This window comes from Lutra lutra, chromosome 13, assembly GCF_902655055.1.
Source record: "Lutra lutra chromosome 13, mLutLut1.2, whole genome shotgun sequence".
Classification (NCBI taxonomy): domain Eukaryota; kingdom Metazoa; phylum Chordata; class Mammalia; order Carnivora; family Mustelidae; genus Lutra; species Lutra lutra.
The window spans coordinates 18,655,285-18,679,734 of NC_062290.1; the positions used below are offsets into that span (position 1 = coordinate 18,655,285).

Below are 24,450 nucleotides of genomic sequence, written 5' to 3' on the forward strand. Positions count from 1 at the left end.
GCTAACCGACCATTAGAAATTCTCTTGTTCCTCATCAGATGAACCCCTGTTCTGTAGCATTACTTTGCACCCCACCTTTCTGCGATAGTTTAATTGGTTTCTCGAGGTGCAGCGGTCAGCCTCTCACAACCTACAAGTAAAATGGCAGCAGCGGTGGGGGTGGGGCGGGGGGACGGTAGAGGCGGGGAAGATGAGGAGCAAGAGAGAACTTTTTGGACCAACTGCTTTTATTGCTTCCAAAAGGTAGGACTGAAAACATCTGACTCATCAGGCTGGGTCTATGAGTCAAAGGGTCAAGTTAAAATATTTGGCTCAAATAATGTATAATGAGTTCATTTTTCCTGTGGGCTATGGGTCTTCAAGATGATGATGCAGATGGATGCAGGTCCCAGAGGCACAGAGTGAAGGGTGCTGGGGACTGGCTGTCACCCCATTTCCTCAGGGGGAAGGTTGCGGGGACTGATCCCTCCAGGCCTTGTACTAAATGATAGTCCCCCATCACACCAACCCTTAATAGGAAGATCTAGAGAGGGGACACCATCTACTAGAAATGGTCTCTAAAGCATGTAAGAACAGGAGAGTCTTACCCAAAGGCTTTTAACTGAAAACAACACTTGGTAAAGTATTTGGAAGGAACAGTATTTTGAAAAACAGAAAATTCCATAAGCAAAGGCCAGGCAGCTAGTTAGAAAGACGTGGTTAGTTAAGTAGCAGGAACAGATTTTGCTTTTGTTACGGTTCTTAAGTCCCTACCTATTTAAGAGCTGATATTCTAGAACAATTGGCCATCATCACCCTAACTTCATAACGCTGCTAGAGAGAGAAAAGCTAGTTTTTAGCTGATCTCAAAAGCTTTGGTGTTGGTTTCTAAAAGTCACAGCCCCAAAGGACATCTACAGCTCCTTTTCCCTGTGCAGAGATGACGGCTCACGATGGCTGCTGAAGCAGGAAAAGTTCTGAGCCAAGCCCTTGTCTCTTTTAGCCCGTTAATTATTCCTTCTTAGAAGATCGTCACAGGTTGAAGGCAGGCAGCTCTCATTCTTTAGTGAGCAGCTACTAAAATTTGTATTTACACAGTTGGTTAGGTCACATTTTAAAAAATTGGGAAAAAAATGCCACCAGTACAAATACCTTCACTGAAGACTAAAATCTGGTTATATACAGAAGGGAAAAATTTTTTTTCTCATGTTTGCTTAGAGACTCCTAAACCTATCTACTTGGGCAATGCACGTGCAGTATAAAGTATTTTAGGAAAGGAAAAAATTTATTCGGATAGTCCCTAGAATTAAAAAAAAAATTCTAGAAGAGGCTGAGGCAACTTCGAGAAGCAAAACTCAAGAATGAAGAATACTGTAGTACAAAATTATGGCCAAAAATACTGTATTTTTAACCAGCAAGATCATTGGGGCATTATTATACAACATTAGGTGTTTTTTGCAAAACTAGTTCCCATCCCCAAACAATAGACAATACATGCATTTGAATGACATTTTAAGAACAGTAAATATGATTCTTTTAAATACTGCAAGTTAAAAATGTTTTCTGACAAAACTCCCTAAATACATAGGTCTAGTAAGGGTTTCCAACATGATGACACGTGAGGAATCCAGCAAGAAGTTGTATTTAGAGTTCTTTGAGGAAAAGAAATCTACCAAAAACACGTGTTTCAGTCCAAGTAACCTGAACGTTACACGGCAATTTGCCATCTTTCTTCCTAAGCTGGAAAATATTCTTTCTAGAATATTCTTTCTAGAAAGAATATTTTCCTCCCTGTTTTTGTTTGTTTTTCCTATCTACCAAAGTGTATATGAAAGTCAGAACTGCTTTGTCCAAGTAAGGTCCAATTTAGCCCAATAGATGTTTTCATAACATGGAAAGGTCCTTTACTATTGGGTTGGAATCATATGGGGAAATGGAAGATACATGATCGATAGGGAGGTAAGAAGGAAATTAATATTTGAGCACCTACTATGTGCTAGGTGTATATGCATACTTTGAACACATGAGTCTAGAGGCAAGAGTATTACCGATGTGATGAGCACTGGGTGTTATACACAACTGATGAATTACTGAACACTACATCTGAAACTAACGATGTACTATATGTTGGCTAATTGAATTTAAATAATAAAAAGAAGAGTATCCCATGAAATATTTGGGATGTATTTATATATTTTTAAAAAAAGGTCACTGCAAGTTGGGAAGACAGCAATGAATGGGTGGTTACTCTTGCTAGGTGTCTACTAAACAGCAGGTGTCTGGCTCCAAAAATCTCTTAACCAATCATACACAACGAAGTCATTTCTTTTCCTAATTCGGTGGAACCAAAATGAAATGCCAAACACATCATTACCAGGACAGACCTATTAACGCTACATATGCTGGAAATATGTGGAGATAGATAAACATACAATACTACAAGTCTTAATTTTTGTGTGTTTCTAACCAAAGAGAGATCTTTGGAAGAAAATAGTAATGTATACCAAGCACACCTTGTTTGTATCAACTGAGATGTTGTCAATTACCAATTAAGTGGTTTTACACCCTTATTTAATTTTAAGAAGAGCAGCAATATACATAACAATACTTGGGTACACTTTATTTTGATACGGGTTAACATTCTTCTATATTTCATTTTTCTTTTTTTTTTTTTTTTGAGAAACTGAAAACAAAGGGAAATTGAGGGTAATTTTGAAGGTTATTTCCAACCACTATCTGAGTCTTGCAGTATCTCATTATACAGCCCTTTCTTCCCATTATTATTATTATTTTTTGCAAATAAGTCATTTGACCCAAATCCAGCATAAATAGCTTTTTACCAATGCCTAACTTAAGACAACTAAAATTTACAATCATGTGGCAGTATAAATTTTAAAATTACAGTTCATACACCTTGACAGTCAAGATAGTCTAAAGTACAAAAAGTAAATTGTCCTTTAGCTGAATTACCTTTTTTTTTTTTTTAATAGTAGGCTTGCTAGTTAATCCACACACACACAAAAAATACAAGTTTCAGGTGTTCTTCGAATACCTTTTGTAGGTGTCATATGCTAGTAAACAACATATGCAGGTTCCTAAGATTTTTTTTCCCAGTCTATTCATGACATTCAACAGAGCTCTTTATATGAAAATGTTTTTAAAAACAAAGCAAAACAAAAAAACTTCGAGGGGATTTATTGACTTTTGAATAGGTGTGTTATTTCCCTTTGTTTCAGATATGAGGCACAAACTTCTGAATTTAAGCTCTGTAAGGCATAGTACAAACCTCCAATTTACAAGTAAGGAATTCTCTGTGGGTTTGGAACTGCCATGTCACGCGAAAGAGGGAAAATTATCTGTAAACTGGTACACTGCAATGTGTTGAGTGAGTCATGAAATGGCTGCTTGCCTTGGTATGCTGAAGAAAGGTTTTTGTGTTTGTGTTTTTCTTTTTGAATAAGACATGCCCAAGTCACCAAAAACTCGCCACGGGCCTCCATGACCTGGAGCATCAATGCGAGGAGTCCAGTGGCACACGCTTCTAACGCTTGCAATCACAATATAATAGAAAGCATGAGTAAACTTTTGTTTTTATACAAAACTGAGAAGAATCCCTTCCCGCCCCTAGCCCCTTCAATAAAACCCCAAAGAAACAGAAAAGAAAATCCTTTAGCTTCGATTGACTAGTGTGGATACAATTAGGTTTCCATGCGTCACTGCAGCTAGGGTGATCAATTTCTTCCTTTCTCAACAGAAAGGGATCTTGTCATGCACCCTACAGCAAACAGCGAAGCCACAAACCTCAGTTCTACATAGCAATTCCATCCCAATTTCATAAAGACAAATAGAACAATCTTTCCCTGTTTGCTCATCTTCTTCGAGCTTTGAGATCATGTTTAATCGACTACATCTACTATAGCTCTAGTAAATAGAATATCTTGATTCCCTAAAACTGTAACACTTAGGATCTTGTGATGAGGTTTTCTCTATACACACTGTAGGCCTTCAAATGTTATTGTTGACTTTTTTCTTTTTTTTTCTTTTTTCATTTTTTTCCCTTTTTTTCTTTTTCTTTTTTTTTTTTTTTTTTTTTTTCTTTTTTTTTTTTGCTGCACCAAATTTAAGATTGCCCTTTTGGGCAAGCAGTGGTCTCTAGCTGTTAAAACATTTCCTTAGTGGATCACAATAGCTTCTAAAACTGCCTTTCTAATAAAGGCCATCAGAGAGGTAATACTAAACGGTGCATTTGCCAAATAAGAATATGAATTGTATAAAAGCTCATATTCCAATCCTAGGTCAAATGGCAAAAGTTCTACAAAGTTGGTTTCCATGTTTGTATAAAAGCTCCGACTGATTTTATGTATTTTGCTATGAAATTACCTTTGGGTCTTACCAGTATACCTCTACTCAGGAATGTGCAAATGATTTTATACAGCACGATGCTAGTACCGCTCTGTACGATAGTAAGATTTTTTTTTCTTTTCTAAATGGAAAAAAAAAATATCCCTAGTCAGAAATAAACTGACAAATTTACATTCTCCTCTCTTAAAAAAGTAAATAAAATAACATTATTCAAAATGTGAATTAGCTATAAGACATACAATTACATAGATACATATCAATACAGCACATTCAATCTGCCAAAAAATTAATGATTACAAAGCCAGTAAGGACGCTACAATATCAAGAGATGTATGTACAATGATTAGAGCATTCAGAATTGCACTATACCTACAGGCAGTCTGGTTCTTAATTAAATTACAGGTGCTTTCTGAGCAAAGTGAAAAGGTAACCTGTGTTGTTTGTGGCTGGGAAAGTAAAGAAGGAGAATGTTCTACCACGACTTAGGAACTCCTTGGACTCCTCTAATAAGCCACGTGTTTTCTCTCTTCCCTTTGCTGTCTCCCAAAGAGTGATTGATAGGGAAGTTTAGACTTGGGCCAAATAGTATGATACTTAAAGTAAGACCAGTGTCGTGGTCTAATTCCTACTCTCCAGCAGGTTTAAAACAATCTTGATTTATTTCCTTAAATCCTATTTCAACTCAAGCTCACCAATACATGTGCTGTTTTTTTTTCTTTGCATTTGTTGATAAATTGCATGTAGAGAACTCCCAATATCTCTCCTAGTAGGTTCAGTTACATAAATACATGTTCTATAGAATGCTGACAAGCTACTCTTGAGTCCACAAGTCTTCCTTAGGTTCAACTTAACCAGTGACCAGTTTAGAAAGATCCCAAAGGTGGTAAACCAGCAGGAAGTAAAGGTTTTGCAAATTAGAGGCATCAGAATACTCAACCAATGTTCTTGGCTGACCTTCTTGACCTTAAAGAACACAAAGAGTAACACTGGCTTTAAGTGACGAGATAGCAGATTTCGTGTTCTATCACAAAGACACTGTGTTACATTGCCGATCTGGACACGCAACATGGAATGGACACTGAACAATGTGATCTCACGGCAAAGAAAAGAATGGACCATGCCAATCAAATTTACAGTTACTGATTGGTGTTTCGGGGTTGCTCTCAGCCAATGACTTTAGGACTCAGTCTTACTCTCTTCCATTTTAAGATACTGGCTTTTATCTTTTACATTTTCACTATCTTCCTTTTATAAAAAGCCAGCTTTGGCAACACACACCCATAATAAATTCTGGCCCAAACACTAAGGGGGAAAAAGGGAGGAAAAACCTGAACCAAGAGGGGGAGAAACAAAGAACAACCTAAGAAAAAGGTTCTGGGTAGCAGCCTTTGGGGTCATGTAGTGTCTGTTGGCATATACATACATATATTTTTTGGCATCTGCAATTTAAAGAGAGGGTTAAAAAAAAAAAGGGTGGGTGGAAGGACCATGGCACATGGCATTTAAAAAAACAAAAACTTTGTGTCTCTGTTCTTGACTTACTGACTTGTGCATCTCTCTCTCTGAGCAACCAAGCTATGGCTGAAGGTAGAAATCCAAAAGAAATGACACTTAACCGTAAGATGGGCATCCGTCATCCTAGCCCAACGTGAGGCAAGACAATATATTTATATAAAACAACTCTGTATGTGTATCCAGGACCATACAGTGAAACCACAGTATTAATATTTAGAATCCTTCAGCGAAACTACAAACATTGAAATTAAGCTGATGTCAATGGCTTAAATCAAATGATGCTGTCCTGACTGTATCATTTGGGAGAAAAACTTGACCAAGAATGGAACTAAGGTAAAGGCCATTGTAACCGGGGGAAAAATCGGGGTGGGGGTGGGGCGGCGGGTATGGGTTAGCAGAAGGGCAATCAGCTTTGTTTTGCTCAATAGAAAAGAAAAAAAAAAAGAGAACCCTTATCTGGGCGAGTGCATGACGAGGATTTAAAATACATTGAGTCACAAGGTTTTGCCTAAAAAAAAGAGAGAGAGGAAATGTGCTGGGACTGTACTTCAGCATCCTGTGTTTCCTCTGAATAGTTTAAATAAAATCATAATATTTACTACAAACTCTGTGGACACGTTCACACAGAGTCCGGGACGGCAATAAATTAGTATTATGCAAATTGTTTTCCACAGAAATACAGTCCCTCTTGTACAGCTTCAATAGCCCACCAGGGAAGGGAAGGGCGGTGTCGAGGAGGCACAATTAGACCAGGTTGTACTCCTTCAGGTTCAACTGGAGGATGGTGTCCTTGACGGCAGCAAAGACAAAGCGGATGTTCTCGGTGTCTGTGGCGCACGTGAAGTGGGAGTAGATAATTTTATCACTGTCTGGGTTCAGGTCCACGAACATCTTCAGGATGAATTCTCGAGCTGCCTGGGCATCTCTCTGCGGTCCTGTTGGCCAAGGGAGGAGAGGAAAGGTTCGTCAGCTGATGTGTTAATGCCTTCGCTCAATAAGGGTTTACAGGGTCACTAAAGATGGAGTGGAGAGGACAGCCGCATGGCACTGTGTCATACGGTTCCTCTCTGGCCTGTTCTCTGCCAGTCCCTCTGTCTAGCTTCTAGATGCCAGTGTTGCTGAGCACACCACATTGACGCAGCCTTCAATGTACTATGTGTGGTGATGAGAAAGACTGGTTTTAGATTTTCTTAGCTTTATTCAGGCTCTCTTCCAGGTCAAACACTGTCCTAGATGCCTTGAAATAGGACTGTGATCTATTGACCTACTGACTGTGATCTATTGAGGATACGTTAAAAACTTAGTTAATAATTTTGCAATTAAGTCTTACACCAAAATCATAGGCACATAAACTGGACCTCATCAAAACAAGAAAACTTTTGTACGTCAAAGTTGTGCATCACTATCGACAGTGAAGAGACAACTTACAGAATGTGTAGAATACTGGCTAATCCCGTACCTCCTACGAGGTTAGTATTCAGAAACTAGAACTCCTCCAACTCAGCAACAGCAAGGGGATCTGATTAAAAAATAGGCAAAGGGCTTGAAGACACAGGTCTCCAAAGATCTACAATTGGCCCATAAGCACATCCAGAGAGGCTCAGCATCCCGTGTCACTGGGAAATGCAAATCCAAACCACCATGAGATGCCACTGTCTATCTACCGGAGGGGCTAGCTCAGAAAAAGGTAGAAAATTAGTGTGGGCAAGGATGCAGAAAAATTGAAACCCTCACGCATTGTGGGTGGGAATGTACAATGGTGTAGCCGCTGCGGAAAACAGGTGGATAGTTCCCCCTAAAATCTCAACACGGTATTACCGTATGACCTAGCCACTGTATTCCTAGGTATATATCCAAAGTAAGTGAAAGCAGGGACTCCAAAAGTTACCTGGACAAAGAGTTTCACTGCTGTAGTATTCGCAACAGCTAATAGGTGGAAACAACCCAAGCGGTCATCAACAAAGAACAGAGGAACGGATAAACAAGAGGTTGGAGACACACAACAGAATAGTAGTGAGCCACAGAAAAGTTGGCACAACATGCATGAACCTTGAAAACGTGATGCTAAGTAAAAGGGGCCAGACAAAAGAACAAATGTAGGACTACACTGAGACGAGGCACCTAGGATAGGCCAATCAAAAGAGACAAACCACATTAGAGGTTACTGAGCGGTGGGGGCAGGGGAAATGAGGAGCTACTGCTTAATGGTTAGAGAATTTCTGTTTGGGGTGATCAAAAGTCTCGGGAAGAGGGATGGTTGCATTAATGTCACTGAACTGCATTGTTTTAAAACAGTTACAATGACAAACTTTGTTATGTATTTTACCATAATTTAAAAAATTTACCAAAAGGCACTGAACTGTGTGCTTTAAATGGGTGAATTACATGGTTATGTGAGTTATAGGTCAATAGAGTTGTTTTAAAAACCTATTTAACAGGTTCTGATGAATGTACTGATGTCATCCTGAAATTAATGTTAATTAGTGACATCAAAACAAACACTGCTTCTATCAAGTACTGAGCATCTATGTTTTAGTCTTTGAGGCTCTATAGATGTACACTGGCATTTTTTTCCGGTGAGTTCCGTCCAAAGAAAGATGGTGGTCATGTTATATATAACCTTCTCCTCCTCTACTTCCTTCTGTCTAATAAGACACTCTCAGGATTCACGGCTTCCATTTTTTTTTCTATCAATATTCTTGTTATCTATTGTTTAGGATAAAGAAACTAAGGGTTGAGTTTTCACTTCTAACAAAAGGAATCATGATTTTTTGACAGCCAACTTGAAGATATCAAGCCATCCTTACTGTAAGTTGGGGATTACCCCCATAAGCTTCTATCTAACTCTGCCAATAGGAAGGAGGAAAGAGCCATAAAGACACAGTTAACAAAGGTAATGTTTCAATTTTCGACTTCAGTGACCAGAATTGAAACCCTTGTTGGCAATTAAGAAGGCAGTGTCATAATGAAAATACCATACAAATACCATGATAGTGTCTCATCTTTCTCGATGTGCTATTAATTCACTAATTTCACAGCAGTAATAATATTTAAAACCAGGACTAATAGGTTGTTGGGGTTGGAGCAGCTTCTTATTTTCATAAAGGAACCCCACCTTCCTGGTTTGTGAAGGAAGTTCCCTTTGATTTTAGTATTTACTCAATTTGAGGGAAAAAGGGCTCTTTTTACTTAAACCCTAAAGAACATCAGAGTTAGACCCAACCAAGTTCAGCGAAGAGCACTTGCAGTGTGTTCAGTTTTTAAGCATAAATTACATGATTTGAATAAACACAAACTACAAAGAAATCATTCTAGCCATCCTAGCAGGCACAGAATTCCACAGCCTCTAGGAACAATTCTGCAATTCACGTCCATGTGGAAACGGTAATTTCTCTTCCGGAAGAGAAATACAGAAATGGCATTCATTATGATTAAGACCTTCTAAGTGCAGAAATGTGGAAGTGTGAAATTCATAATACTATAAACATGTTTGTTATAAAAACATTGCTGCAGAGTCGGCCTAGAATTTTTTTAGTTGTAGCTCATCTTACAAGGGCTTTGTATGAAATGACAGCTGTGTTTGCTTAGTGAATAAGTGTCTTTTTTCTTTCTCCATGGCTAAGTTGCCTCTGTGTGTTATGTGCATGTTGGGGGAGATTAACAGTAAAAAAAAAAAGAAAAACCAAGAACCCCCCACATATGTTCACACTTTCAGACCTTTGCCGTGCATGCACATCTGGTGAAAGGAAAATGCTCATGGTGATGGGGAATCTGGGAAATTTACTGGATGAAGGAGAGAGGGAAAGAGATTAGAAGGATGTGGCAAAAAGGAAAAAACAAAAAACAAAAAACCCTAAACATCGATCACAGAGAGTAAGTCTTGTGCTATAGAGAAGTCAAGCCCAGAGGTGGTGTGCTGTGGGTGCTGTACTGAGTAGCCTGAGTCTCCGTGGCTTTGCTCTGTGGGGCAGGCGGTGCTGTATTTAGCCCCTGTTGTCTTATATGCAAGCCCATCATGAAAACCTGCTGCCCTAGAGCGGGGGCCACGTACGGTGTGGGGCGTCATTTCCTATTTGTTGGTTCTCACGGGACTGAGATAAATGAACAGTCTAGAGGCATAAGGCAAACGTGTGGTTACAGGTAAGCCAGATGTTTCATGCCCATCTTCTACAGGTTGAGCTTGTGTTTAAAGACTGGCGTGTTGCTCTTGGAAACCAAGTTGGCCACCCGCAAAGTTCCTTCTATAGTTTCCTCAGGAACAGTGAGGGACACAGTCTCTGGCATTGATAACTTAGTGGTGGACCAGTGGTTGATAAAAAAGCATAAAAATGAAAAGACTGTTTAGGCTAGGGAAGAAGTTGTTTTTGAAGGAAGCAAAGCACAAAGGAAAATGTCCTTGGATAGGGGACAGGAGCACATTGCTAACAAACGATGGAGAGTACTGTTTCTAATACCCTATAGCATCCCCAAATGTTTCTATTTCCATCCAGCAACCTTTAGAATCCTAGACATGTTTGAGAAGGGAAATTGAGTTCACAAAAGATGCAACCCTTTCCGTTCTGGGAGCCAGCATTGTACCAGATGCACGTGGGATGAAAAGATGAGAAAAACTCCCTCCTTGAGGTGTTTGTATCTTCACAGAAAGCTATGAAGCCGAACTGAATATTCGCTTCTTGAAGTAATCACCTTTCTGAGGGAGCTTTTAGAAGCTTTTATAAGTATAGAAGCCTCGAACTGGTACCCACTGCAGATCCTATGTGGATAATGTTGTATACGTACATCTTTAGAAGGGGTACTTTGGGTTTGTGGTCTTCTCTGTGCCAGATCCCATGCTAGGGACATACATAGGATTCTACTTAAGTAGAATTCTTTTCTACTTAAGAAGAAACTGAAAAGTTGAATAGACTTGTCTAAGCCAACAAGGCCCATAAGTGGCAGAGCTGGAACTTGGTGACATTCAAGCTGTCCTCTCAACTACCGTTCATCTGCATCTGGGTTTGGCACACTTTCTCTGTAAAGGACCGGAGAGTAAGGTTGGTTCTGGGGCAATGTGGCGACACTGAAAGGCCCTAACTCCCCTCCTCCAGGAGACACCCTATCTACACCTACTGTTAGAGCAAATCCTCTTGAAGAACGGAGGGCTGACTGTACAGCTTCAGCACGACAACACAGGGAGAGACCACATAAAGAATGGCAAGAGAGAGGAAGACACAGGAATGGGGGGAGCCCCACCCCTAATGCTACCAACTGTGGCAGAGGGGGACAGTACTGAGGGACTGTGAGCAGATCCGTCTGTCTATGGGCACAGAAAAAATGCTGAGGGTTGCAAGGGCAACTAAAATGTAAGGGACCAGTCTTCAAACCTGCCAAAAGGTGGAAGAGGGAGCTGCTGGAACTCTCTCCTGGTCAGAGGGACTGGTAGATGCTACGGTTGATGTACCCCTCCACCTTGATGGGAGTAGGCTGTGGGTGCCCTAGTGGGCCTGCTGCCTCAGGGAGCCCTGGGCCCCTAGCCCATACCACCTCCTCTGCCCTCCCACCAAGGTGGCCCCAGCACCATGCACACTGTGACCCCCTGGTCAATGCTCACTACAGCTTTAGCGACCCCACCAAGAGAACATGGGTGCAAAGCACACCGGAATGTTCCAGGCTCCTACCATGTTGGCTTGATAGCAGCCCTGCCAGGCCACCTTGGGATGCCCTGAGATGTGTACCCCGACTCGGGCCCAGCTACCCTGCATGGTGCCCCCTGTGCGGACTACCCTGGGACACCCTGGCTTGTACCTACTTGAACTTCAACCATCCTCGCAGAGCATCCTCTGAATAGAGAGCCCTAGGACCCCTGGCTTGCACGTACTTCATCTTCAGTTGTCCTGCCTGGGATATGTTGGCTTGTGTCTACTCCAGATTTAACTGTCCTGCCAACACACCCTCAGCATGGAGAGCCCTGGGATCCCCTAGCTTGAACTCAATTCAGATCTCACTATTCTGCCAAGGTGCTACCTGTAAGAGCCCCAGGACTCAGGACTGCCCCAGCCCATGCCCATTTCCGCTCCAGCCATCCTAGCAGGGCAACCCCAGCATGGAGTGCTCTGGGATTCCCCAGCCCATGCCAGCCACAGCTCTGGCCAAAGTGACCAAGCACACACGGTCTACACGGGGGACAAACATGCAGGAGACTATTCCATCAAGTTTAGGAGAAGGAGCTGTTCTGTCTACTTCTTAAAAACAAATGCAGAAAGTCAAGCAAAGTGAGCAGACAGAGGCGAATGCTCCAAATAATGGAACAAGACAAACCCCAGAAAAAAACGAAAACGGATAAGCAATATGCCCGATAGAGTTTAATGGTCACGCAGATGCTCCCTGGCTTGGAGGGGAGAGTGGAGGAACTCAGAACTTCAATAATGAGATAGAAAATGTATTTTTAAAACATCAGAATTGAAGAATACAAGAACTGAAATGAAAAATACACTCGAGGGAATCAATAGTAAATAAATGTGCGCAGAAATGCAAAATAACGAGAAGGAAGACAGGGTTGATGGAAAACACACAAGCTGAATGTTAAAAAAAAAAAATTGTTTTTAAATGAGGATACGCTAAAGGATCTCTTGGATAACCTCAAACAAACATCTGCACTACAGGGCACCAGAAAGAGAACAGAGAGGCAGAAAAGTTAGTCGAAGAAGTAACAGCTGAAAAGTTCCTCCACATAAGGAAAAAGACGTTTAGGAGCAGAAAGCACAGACAGTCCCAAACAGGATGAGGCCCGCAGACACAACAGGTAAAGAGAATTTTAAAAGCAGTAAGGGAGAAGCAAAAAGTCATGGAAAAGGTAACCCCTTAAGTCTCTCAGCTGACTTCTCAGCAGAAATACGGCAGGTCAGAAGAAAGGGGGAAGCCAGCTCCACGGTGCTAAAAGGGGGAAAAAAAAAAAACCTGCCACCAAGACTACTTGGTGAGGTTATCCTTCAGAATTGAAGGAGGGATACTGAGTTTCCCAGATAAAGGAATTCTTACAAGAAACGTTAGAATGACTTCTTGAAGTGGAAAAGGCTATAGTTGGAAGATAATTAGGAATAAAAAGATGTAAAATGAGAACAATACGTAAGTGGGAGAAAAAAGTTCTAGGACATATTCAAACATCAGCAACCGTCGGCTTGACAGACTGCTATATACTCAGGATGTTATATATGAACCTCATGGTAAGTGCAAGCATAAAACCTTTCATATGGATACACAAAAAAGAAGAAAGCCAAGCACAACATTACAGAAAGTCATGAATCACAGAGCAAAAGCAGAAGAAAGGAACAGAGAATGATGAAATTTAACAAAATGGCCGTAACTGCAGAGCTATCAACAATTATTTTAAATGTAAATGACCTAAATGATCCACCAAAAGACATAGGGAGACAGAACAGATTAAAAAAAAACCCAGGGCCCTCTAAATGCTGCCTACAAGAGACTCCCTTCAGACTAAAGACACATGCAGATAAAAATATTCCTTACAAATGAAAGTGAAAAAAACGCTGGGCTACCAATACTTATATCAGACAAGACAGACTTTAAAACAGACTGTAGCAAGAGACGAGAGCATTACATAATGATGAAGGGGTTAATCCATCAAGATGGTAAAACAATTGTAAATGTTTATACCTAATACTGGAGCAGCTAAATACAGAAAGTAAATATTAATGATACAAGGAGAGAAACTGACAGTAATACAATAATACTAAGGGACTTTGAAACCTACTTACATTAATGGATACATGATCCAGGCAGAAAATCAAGAAGGATTTGTTTTTGAATGATACCCTAGACCAGACGTATACAGAAATATATGTATGTATAGATACATTCAGAAATTCTATCCAAAACCAAGAAAATACATATTGTTTTCAAATGCACATGAGACATTCTCCAGGAGAGATCACAAAACAAGTCACAATAAATTTAAGAAGACTGGAATCATATCCTGCATCTGACCATGATGATATAAAACTAGAAATCAGTAACAAGAAAAAAAAAATGGAAAAAAACAAACATGTAGAGGTCAAACAACATGGTACTAAACAATCAATGGGTCAATATAAAAATCTGAGAAGAAATGAAAAAATACATGAAGACAAATGAAAACACAAAGGGCCAGAATCGTTGATATGCAGCAGCAAAAGCCGTTTCCCAGCAAAAGCAGGGAAATTAAACAAGGATACAGACCTACTGCAATAACTGAAAATCTCAAACAATCTAACATTACAACTATAGGAACTAGAAAAAGAACAAAGCCCAAATTTAGTAGAAGGAAGGACATAATAAAAATCAGATCAGAAGTAAATAAAACAGAGACTAAAAAAGAGAAAAGATCAATGAAACCAAGAGCAGGTATTTTGAAAAGATAAAGAAAATTATAAACCTTCAGTCAAACTCCTCAAGAAAGAAAGAGAAGTAACAACCAACTACAGTCAAGAAAGAAAGAGAACGGGGCGCCTGGGTGGCTCAGTGGGTTAAAGCCTCTGCCTTCAGCTCAGGTCATGATCCCAGGGTCCTGGGATCGAGCCCCGCATCGGGCTCTCTGTTCAGCGGAGAGCCTGCTTCCCTTCCTCTCTCTCTGCCTGCCTCTCTGCCTACTTGTGATCTCTGTCTGTCAAATAAATAAATAAAATCTTTAAAAAAAAAAAGAAAGAAAGAGAAGTAACAACCAACTACAGAAATACAAGGGATTATAAGAGACTACTACCAAAAATTATGAGCTGACAAACCGGATAGCCTATAAGAAATGGATATATCTTCTAAAACTGAATCAGGAAGAAACAGAAATCTGAACAGATCAATTACTAGTAACAGAATAGAATTGGTAATCAACTCCCAACAAACCAAAAGTCTAGTACCAAATGGCTACACAGGTGAATTCTACCAAACATTAAAAAAATATCTATTGGGGCGCCTGGGTGGCTCAGTGGGTTAAAGCCTCTGCCTTCGGCTCAGGTCATGATCCCAGGGTCCTGGGATCGAGGCTCACATCGGGCTCTCTGCTCGGCCAGGAGCCTGCTTCCTCCTCTCTCTCTCTCTGTCTCCCTCTCTGCCTACTTGTGATCTCTGTCTGTCAAATAAATAAATAAATAATCTTTAAAAAAATATATCTATTCCAAATCATCTGTATTAATCTATTATAAAAGCAGAAGAGGGGCACCTGAGTGGCTCAGTTGGTTGGGCGACTGCCTTCAGCTCAGGTCATGATCCTGCAGTCCTGGGATCAAGCCCCCCATCGGGCTTCCTGCTCAGTGGGGAGTCTGCTTCTCCCTCTGACCCTGTCCCCTCTCATGCTCTCTCTGTCACTCTCTCAAGTAAACCAATAAAATCTTTAAAAAAAAAAAAAAATAGGAGAAGGAGAGCTTACAATGCCAGCATTACCTTCCTACCCAAACCGAAGTCACTACAACAAACCCCTACAGGCCAACATCTCTGATGAACTTAGATGCAAAACCCAACAAAATATTAGCAAATCACATTCAACAATACAGTACGAGGATCACTCACCACGGTCACATGAGATCCATTCAGATCCATTCCAGGGATCCAAAGTGGTTCAATATTCACAAATCAATCAATGTGATACATCCCATTGATAAAACGAAAGTTAAGAACCATATGACCATCTCAAAAGATGCAGCAAAACCATTTGACAAAATTCAACATCTGTTCACGATGAAAACCCTCAACAAAGTAGGCTTAGAGGGTACGTATCTCAACATAATAATGGCCACACAAGAAAAACCCACAGCTAACCTCATACTCAACGGGAAAAAACTCTTTCGCCGAGATCAGGATGTCCACTCTCACTACTTCTATTCAATATAGTACTGCAAGTGCACCTAACAGCACTCAGACAAGAAAAGGGAATAAAAGACATGTACATTAGTAAGGAAGAGATTAAACTATTATTATTTGTCCAGTGCATTTCTTTCTTTCCTTTTTTTTTTTTTTTTAAGATTTTATTTATTTGACAGAGACACAACGAGAGAGGAACAGAAGCCGAGAGAATGGGAGAGGCAGAGCAGGCTTCCTGCTGAGCAGGGAGCCAGATGCGGGGCTCGATCCCGGGACCCTGGGATCATGACCTGAGCTGAAGGCAGATGCTTAATGACTGAGCCACCCAGGTGCCCCTGTCCAGTGCATGTCTATACACAGAAAAACCCTACAGACTCCACCAAAACATTATTAGAAGTAATAAGTAAAGCTGCAGGATACAAAAGTAGTACACACACATTGGTCGCATTTCTATACAATAATAAAGAAGTAGCAGAATGAGAAATGAAGAAAACAATCCCACTGCAATGCACCAAAAATAATAAAATACTTGGAATACACTTAATGAAAAAGGTGAAAGATCTGTACTCTGAAAACTACAAAACACTGATGAGACAAACTGAAGAGGACACAAGTATTTTCCATGCTCCTGGACTGGAAGACTCCGTATCCCTAAAATGTCCGTACTATCCAAAGCAATGGACAGATTCCATAAAATCCCTATCAAAGTACCAAGAGCATTTTTCACAGAGTACAACCAATCCTACAGTTTGTATGGAACCACAAAAGACCCCGAAGAGCCTAAACAATTGTGAGAAAGAACAAAGAAGCTGGAGGTAGCACAATGCCAGATCTACAGCAAAACTGTATAATCACAACACTAAGTTTCCAGTATAAAAACATAGATCATAGACACATAGATCAATGGAACAGAATTGAGAAACAAACTTACACTCACATGGTCAATTAATCTGTGACAAAGGAGGCAAGAACACACGATGGGGAGAAGACGGTCTCTTCACGGCGCTGGGAAAACTGGACGGCTACATGAAAAAGACTGAAACTGGACTGCTTTCTGGCACCATATGCAAAATTAACTCAAATACAAAAATAAACTCTGAGTGGATTAAAGACCTAAATTTGAGACCTGAAACCATAAAGTCCTAGAAAAAAACAGAGGCAGTGATCTCTTTGCTACTGGCTTTACCAACATATTTCTAGCTATGTTTCCTGTGGCAGTGGAAACCAAAGCAAAAATAACCCTATTAAAACTACAGTGACATAAAAAGCTTCTGCACAGTGAAGGAAACCTTCAACAAAACAAACCTACCACTCACCATGTGTCCCCACATCATACTAAAATGTCATACATTGGTCTAGTATAGCCTACAATTGCATGAGTTTGAGCCGAAAATCCTGAGAAATGAAGCGACTTGATAATGGTTCTATAGATGGGAAGTATCGAAACTGGGGTATGAACCTGCATGGAGTGATTTCAGAGCACGGGCTTTTGACACAAAACTGTTCTCTTTCCAGAAAGCAGCAAGAGTAGCCTGTGAACAAAACGGGACCATAATGGCAGAAACACCGTTGTTCAAAGCTGTGGGACTGTTCCCTCCCATGATCCACTTATTTCCAAACATGTAGTTTTTTTTGTTGTTGTTTGTTTGTTTTTTGCTACCACTTTCAGCATTGTCAGGGGACTGAAACATTTGAGGTCCTCAAAGAGCGGGGTGAACAGTCATTTCTACTTCATCAATCACACAGGCAGGCTTTGCAAACAAAGGCAGCAACGATGGGCTGCACGGTGTCGGTTCTTGGACTGGCTGGGCAGCCAAACGTACCCCCAGCTACTGGGCTGGCTGAAGAGTGCCCACTTACCATCATACTCCGGGAAGTAGTCAACTAGGTGGGAATACATAATTTTCTCCTCTAGAAGATCTTTCTTGTTTAAGAATAGGATAACCGAGGAGTTCTGGAACCAGGGATAGGTGATAATTGTTCTAAAGAGTGCTTTGCTTTCCTCCATTCGGTTCTGGAAAAGAAATCAGAAAAACAAGGCATGAATTACATGATTACTCCATCCATGTATTGTTTTGGAAGTACAACCCATCTTCTGCAGGCTTTCAAATTGTAGTTGTTTTTAGGATTTGCTTGCAAAGGGTTCATGACACCCATCGGCTCTTTCATTAAGAAAGCTCTCAGACTGACACGATCACCAGCTCTTCCTCCGACAGACACACTCACCGCTAGATTGTTCTCACCCGAAGGTCAAGAAAAGGCAGTAAATTTGGGGGAGTCCTCCTTTGCCTGGGGATACAAAAGCCTTGGTGCACGGGGACATTTCTTCCTGGCCACACGGATGATACTTTCCAGCCGCCTGATTTAGGGCTGTGCATGATGACCAGGATTCCAGCAGCAAAAACGCCTGCCTGGGATTCAGTCCACTTCCACCAAGGGTGGAGTTCCGCTTCCCAAGGGTGGTAGAAGCCATAGCCTCCTATTCTCATGGTGCCCAGCGTGATTCGGGTCCCCGGGTCCAAATCCAGGCCCCACATCCCATGGAACAACTCGTCTCTGGTTTATGGTCATGAGCTTAGCCAGCCAGCTCATCTGGTCCCATCCACCCCAGGAATGGGGCTGGGGGCTCTGGAAGGAGAACCTTGATTTCATGCAGAATGTGGACAAGGACTCATATAGCTTTAGGACTTCCGGCAACAGTCTTGAAACAGAAAAAAAAAACAGGTCCTGCTCACCTGCTTTTAACTACTTGGTCAAACTATGCCTGACCTTGCTTCTGCCTCTGGATTTTCAGCCACATCAGCCTATAAGAATCCTTTAGCTTCGGCGCTAGTTTGCACTATGTTTTTCTGTTTGTTATACAACATCCTTGCGATGGGGGATATATAGCTGGATACCTCCCCCCCTCGCAAGTTTCCAAAAGGAGATGAATGAATAAATGATTTTCAGGGATGACCACAAAGATTGGGGACTGACGCTATTAATGTTTTCTGCTCAGAGTTTGCCTTCCTGATGTAGAAGGTTCCCTAAGCTTCACAGCACAGGATTACAAAGGCCAAATTAACTCTCCTGCATAACCCTTTGACAGCAGTTCCAGGAAGTCTCCAGGAAACTCTGTTCACCAGGGAGAATTTTCTAGATCCTAAATGTGTCCTGTTCTTTCCTTCTGTAAAGTGCCAAAGCAAATCAGGTTGAAAAGACCCACTTGGCAAAAAGAGATTTTCCCAAGGTTTATAAAGCGGATGATCACCAATCTCTTCAACTTTTACACCTCCTGTCTATAATTGCTTATTTAAATACTAAGCACGGTGGGAGTAAATCCGGGAAAGGTGACTTCATGGCTCAAGGGACAATGTTTATTTCACTGCATACATTTCTCTTTTGTATAAGTGACACGCACGGCTTTTAAAAAGATCTAGCTGTATGCCTTTTACCCATCACCAGTGGCAAAATTTTAACCTCCAGAAACAATATTCATTAAGAAATCATGTCTCGGAGTCTATGATTTTATAGGTTGGAAATTTCAGGACTGAAGAACAGCAAAGGCCCTAATAAGAACTAAAAGAACTTTAAAAGACTCTAAAGAAGGTTAAATTAAATAGTGAAATCCTGGTGGGACAGTTAACATTTTTTTTTTCTTATGGCTAAAGAAATTCTAGAAAGGCAAACTGTGGTCTTCAAGGAAGACCTGTTTAGAAGGTGGGTATAGACAAAGGGGCATCAACCAGTGAGTTTCCATTAGAAAGAGTTACTATAGTTAGCGTTCTCCAGAAGGGATGTGACGTGACCCCCAGGGACAGGGCTCTCTTTGGGCCTTTTCTGGGTGGAGTCCTTCAAAGGTAAGGGACTAGACGCTGACAGGAGACTGTGAAAGGGGAGACAGGTGCTGAGCTCACGGAAAAGGAGGTTCCTGAGGTCTAAGAGTTTCAAGACTGGACTGGAGGGAACCCCCAAGCTCCAGGTGGAGTCTGCTGGGAGAGGACCTTCTACCAGCCTGCAGGACGGTGGCCAGGAGAGTGGACTGAGCCCAGCACCATGTTCCAGGAATGACCTGCCCAGCCGGCTGTCCCTCTGTGCCCAGTGTGGCTGCACACAGGGCCACTCTGGAAGCAGGACCGCTGACTGGACTGGTCCCACTGAAGCTTTGCCCATGCGTGTATCTTCTATCGACCAGTGACCATAATGTGTGTGTGGACTGGGACTGAAGCTTCTGATTCAGGGACAAGCTAGAGAGCAGCCAAGAGGGCAGCTGAGCAGTAGGATCCGTATCTCTGTCCCTTTGACTAGGTCTACAAGCTCCACCTGGGAACCCGGGAACCTGTGTTTTCACTCGACCCTCTGGGACATTCTTGTGCGGGTTCAGCTTGTGAAGCACGAGGCTCCAGAAGGCCAACTCCAACTTGGTCATAACACCAACTGGGGGACCTTGTTAAGAGCTGTATTCGGATTCAGTGGGGGGCTGGGCCCAGGACTCTGCATTTTTAGCAAGCTCCCAGGTGGGGCTGCTGCTGCCGCACAGGGCACACTGGGAGTCGGAAGGCGCGGAAAGCTCGCAGAGGCAGGACAAGGACAGACTCCATTTTTGCAATAACCAGTGCAGGTCCCCAGATGAAAACCTAACCGTGCCTCCCTCTTTATTTTGCCCAATTAGGATCCAGACTTGGCGCTTTGAGTATTTACTCCACAGTGAAGTCCTGATGGGCCACCACCCCCGCACCGTCCACCCCGTGCCATGGGTGAATTTTACAAACCTTGTATGCTACGCAAAGCCCCTGGACTCAACCCTAAATGAACGAATGAGGTTTTCATTTCACAAGGTGGCGGGGCGTGTAGAGCCTGAGGCATAACCCACTTTGCTCAGGAAAACCGCAATCTGCGAGGGAACAAACAGCGTGTCCCGGGAGGCTGGGTGGCACTGCCAGGGCATGAGACGTCAGGGAGGAAAATGACACAGCGGGGCCGGGGACACGGAGAAGACTGATGAGAAGCAATGAGGTTCTGTTCGTCTCTCATGATACACTCAAAGGCAGTAACGGGGGTGGTGCTCATCACACCCACCTTCTGCAGGGCTTTGAAGCAGCTGAGTTGAAAAGGAAACTGGTAACGGTTTCCCTTTCCCAGACACAGCTCCTTGTGAATGGAGTGGGCCCGGCCTCTGCTGAAGACCAGGTAAGACTCGACAAGTTGTCACCACCCCGCCCCCAACACACACACACACACACACACATGCGCGTGTGCGCGCACACACACACACACACACACACACACAACTCCCAAGCTGAAAGCCAGTGTCTTTCCCAGTGAAAGGAGACCTGATAGAGGTGACACAGCTGGAACAGAGGAGGCAAAGAGAGATGGAGCTGCCAGGTCCTGCCTGGTCTCCGCAGCCCCACAGGGATGGGAAGAGGACTAAGGCTAGGGACCACAGTGGTCAGTGGGTCTCTGTGAGGTCATCCTGCCCGAAGTAAATGTGGCCACAGAAAGGTCAGTCTTGCCCAGACCACATCTGATACAGACTGAATGTGTTTCTCCAAAGTTCGTATGTTGAAACCCTACCCCTGATGTGACGGGTTTAGGAGGTGGGGCCTTCGGGAGTTGATTAGGTCATGAGAATAGAACCCTCGAGAATGGGATTAGCGCCCTTAGAGAAGTGAAATCCTAACCCCAATGTGATGATGTTAGGAGGCGGGGCCCACAGGAGGTAGCTAGGACCAGTGGCCCTATAAGATGCCTGAGAGCTCCCTCACTCGCTCCTGCCATGTGAGGACACAGAGAGAAGCCGGTGCTCTATTACCCAGGAAGGAGGTCCTCACCAGACATCAAAACTGCTCACACCTTAGTCTTGGACTTCCCAGCCTCCAGAACTGTAAGAAATGTTTCGGGTTTCTAAGCCATCCACCTGTGGTGTTTTGTTACAGGAACCCGAAAGGACTGTGACAATGCTGATCAGGTAAGTTACTCCTCCCCAAGGCTGGCACTGATCAAGGGGTAAAGCCCTAAATGGAAAAGCATCACTCTTCCCCAGGGCCCTGGGGGAAGGACCAGCTCCCTGCTCCCCACTCCATAATCACAGGCAGAACGTGGTGACCATGGAGTGTCCTCCCCTGTTCAAACCCCCAGTGAGGGGGTCTCACACACCTCACCTTCAAATATTTCATACCGATTCTCAAGATCCCCCATCTCCAGCAAACACGGCTGTTCTGTGCAAACCCCCCCACCCCCAACCCCTGACCCATGACTCACATGGCCTCCGGGGAAAGGCCCTGAGCTTCTCATTCTGCCATTCACCACTCAGCACGGCCTGACCCCCACGCACGTCCTCAGCCTGAACTCTGACACAAATGTCCTCTTCTCCACAAAAACTGACTCTGTGTCCCTGTGTCACAGACCCTGATCAACAGGACTTTCCCGAGAAACCCTTCTCTGGGCCTCACTGGGATTGGCCCCCGTCTGCCTCCTGCCCCTTCCCCCACCCCGCACACACTGGCCTACTGTTCCTTGTCTGCCCATCATTCCTGGACACACACAGGGTTTGCTAGAAGCTGGGAATGAAGGTTTGTTGGACAGTGTCCGGGAGGACGGACTAAGACAGGAGCCTTACCGTGAGTTTATAACTGCACGTGTTGGGCGGAAAGAATGGGAAACAGAAGAGGTTGGTGTTACATGAGAAGGAAAGGTGTGACAGGGGAAGACTTAAAAACAAAGGTAGTTTTGACATGACTCTCGATGAAGGAGCGATTGCAAGGAAGAAAGAACAAAAGCAAAGCCAAGGAGAATCTGAACCCACAACTGTGTAAGAAGAGATCTGTGGGAACTCTGCAGAGAATAGTTCACAAGGGCTTCTGAGGGCTATGATTTGGGCATTAAGAAAATTCTCCGCATTGAGAACAGGAAGCATTTCCTCCTTGTTTGCATCTTAGGGTAGAGGCTGGATTGGCCCCAACATGCCAAGGTCTCCGAGCCTCCTCCATCACTCCCCTCGCGTAAGCTGCCATGTCTGCACTCCTGCTCGTTTCCTGTGCTGGCACGTAGTAAGCTCCCACAGGAAACCCCAACACACAGCTCAAGTGCAGCTTAACAAGAGGCAATTCCTTGCCTAGAGCTAGGAGGCCACTGCTTTCCTTTTGGCTCTTGTGCAAACCTCCCGCCCATGGAGGAAGAGGCCGGATGCCATGGACACGGCCCAAGAAACCAATTGGATGCTGGCTTTCTTCAGGCTCTGTCCTGGCCTAGATCCCTGTAGGAAATATTCCCAGTGGGCCCGAAGGGACATTCTTCCATGTCTGCGGCCTTTGTGGCCCCACTGCCACAGAGAACTGACATTTGCTCAGAAGGCTGTGGCTCCCTCCTTCACTCCCACCGAGCTGGCATTTCCAGCAGATGATGCAGAAGTTAGCATCAAACCAGAGACTGGAAAGTCCGTTTCTAGAACTTCTACAACTCCTCATTATTTTGCCAGTACATCCATGCTCTTCTCACAAAACCCACTTTTTTTCTTTCCCCCAAAATGCAATTTAGACTAAGACCCGTAACTCTTCTTGTCCATGATACAAGCCTGCCTCTCCCAGTTGGCTATTTTTCCCTCTCACTATTGGGTTGATACACCACATTGATTCACATTCCCCGTGAGATTTAGAACGTGGCCTTTAAATGCAAAACTTTACACCGAAGACATAAACCCAGAGAAGAGTTCACTGAGGGCTGACAGTCCTCTACCAACTGGATCCGGCTGTCCCCCAGGTCCCGTGTACCCCAGAGAAACAGGGGTGAAGCTTTCTAGGGCCCAGAGATGCCCTTCGGTATTGGGGATGCAGGCAAGCAGAGTGATCGCCAAAATACACCAGCGAACGCTAGAGAATGGCCAGGTGGCTAAGATTCTGTGATCCCTGAGCCTTCCGCTAACAAGGCCAAAGCCATACACTTGACAGACATGAGTGAGGTACAGATACACAGAGTAGAAACATGAGCGTGTCTGTGAAGTGACATGCAATGATCGTGCTTTACGATATTTACGATATTTTTGAACCCAGGTCTTCAGAGTTCCGGATTAAGACATCTGCTGGCCACACACCCACACTCCATGGCAATTTCAGGGAGCCCCTGGGGCTTCCTTCTATCTATTGGCTCATGATGGAGAATGTGCAGGCAAGGGACCCTATACTGGGGATGCTTTCATTGGTACCATTTCTCTTCTGCAACTGATCTGGAAAGGAGATAGATCATCACAATGTAGGATTTTATGCTTCAGGAATTCATATGACACTACATTTTCAACACCACTCTTCACTTTGGATTGCTCTGACCAGCTTCGTGAGTTCTTCTCTGATGTAACTCATTCAAGAGAGCCTTATAAATCAACCTTATTCAGGGTCATTATTTTAAACAAGCAAGCTAACTACTGGGTATTCACCCCAAAGATAAAGATGTAGTGAAAAGAAGGGTCATCTGTACCCTAGTGTTCATAGCAGCAATGTCCATAACAGCCAACCTGTGGAAAGAGCCAAGATGCCCTTCAACAGACAAATGGATAAAGACGATGTGGTCCATATAGACAAGGGAATATACGCCTTCATCAGAAAGGATGAACACCCAACTTTTGCGTCAACATGGATTGGGACTGCAGGGGATTATGCTGAGTGAGATAAGTCAAACAGAGAAAGTCAATCATCATATGGTTTCACTACTTGTGGAGCATAAGGGATAACACGGAGGACATTAGGAGAAGGAGAGAAGTGAGTTGGGCAAAATCAGAGGGGGTGGATGAACCAT

General features: G+C 43.1%; 1 protein-coding gene across 1 annotated transcript in view; it reads right to left on the reverse strand.

The window, feature by feature from the left end:
• Nucleotides 1–1,771: 1,771 nt before the first annotated feature.
• Nucleotides 1,772–24,450, reverse strand: part of LOC125083151 (guanine nucleotide-binding protein G(q) subunit alpha) — a 311,678-nt gene continuing 288,999 nt past the window's right edge. Inside the window, exons 6-7 of the mRNA XM_047699152.1 lie at nt 17,542–17,695; nt 1,772–6,791 (exon numbers count right to left, since the gene is read on the reverse strand). Of these exons, the coding sequence (XP_047555108.1) occupies nt 6,601–6,791; nt 17,542–17,695 (345 nt within the window). The 3' untranslated portion in view covers nt 1,772–6,600. The remainder of the gene's footprint in view (nt 6,792–17,541; nt 17,696–24,450) is intronic.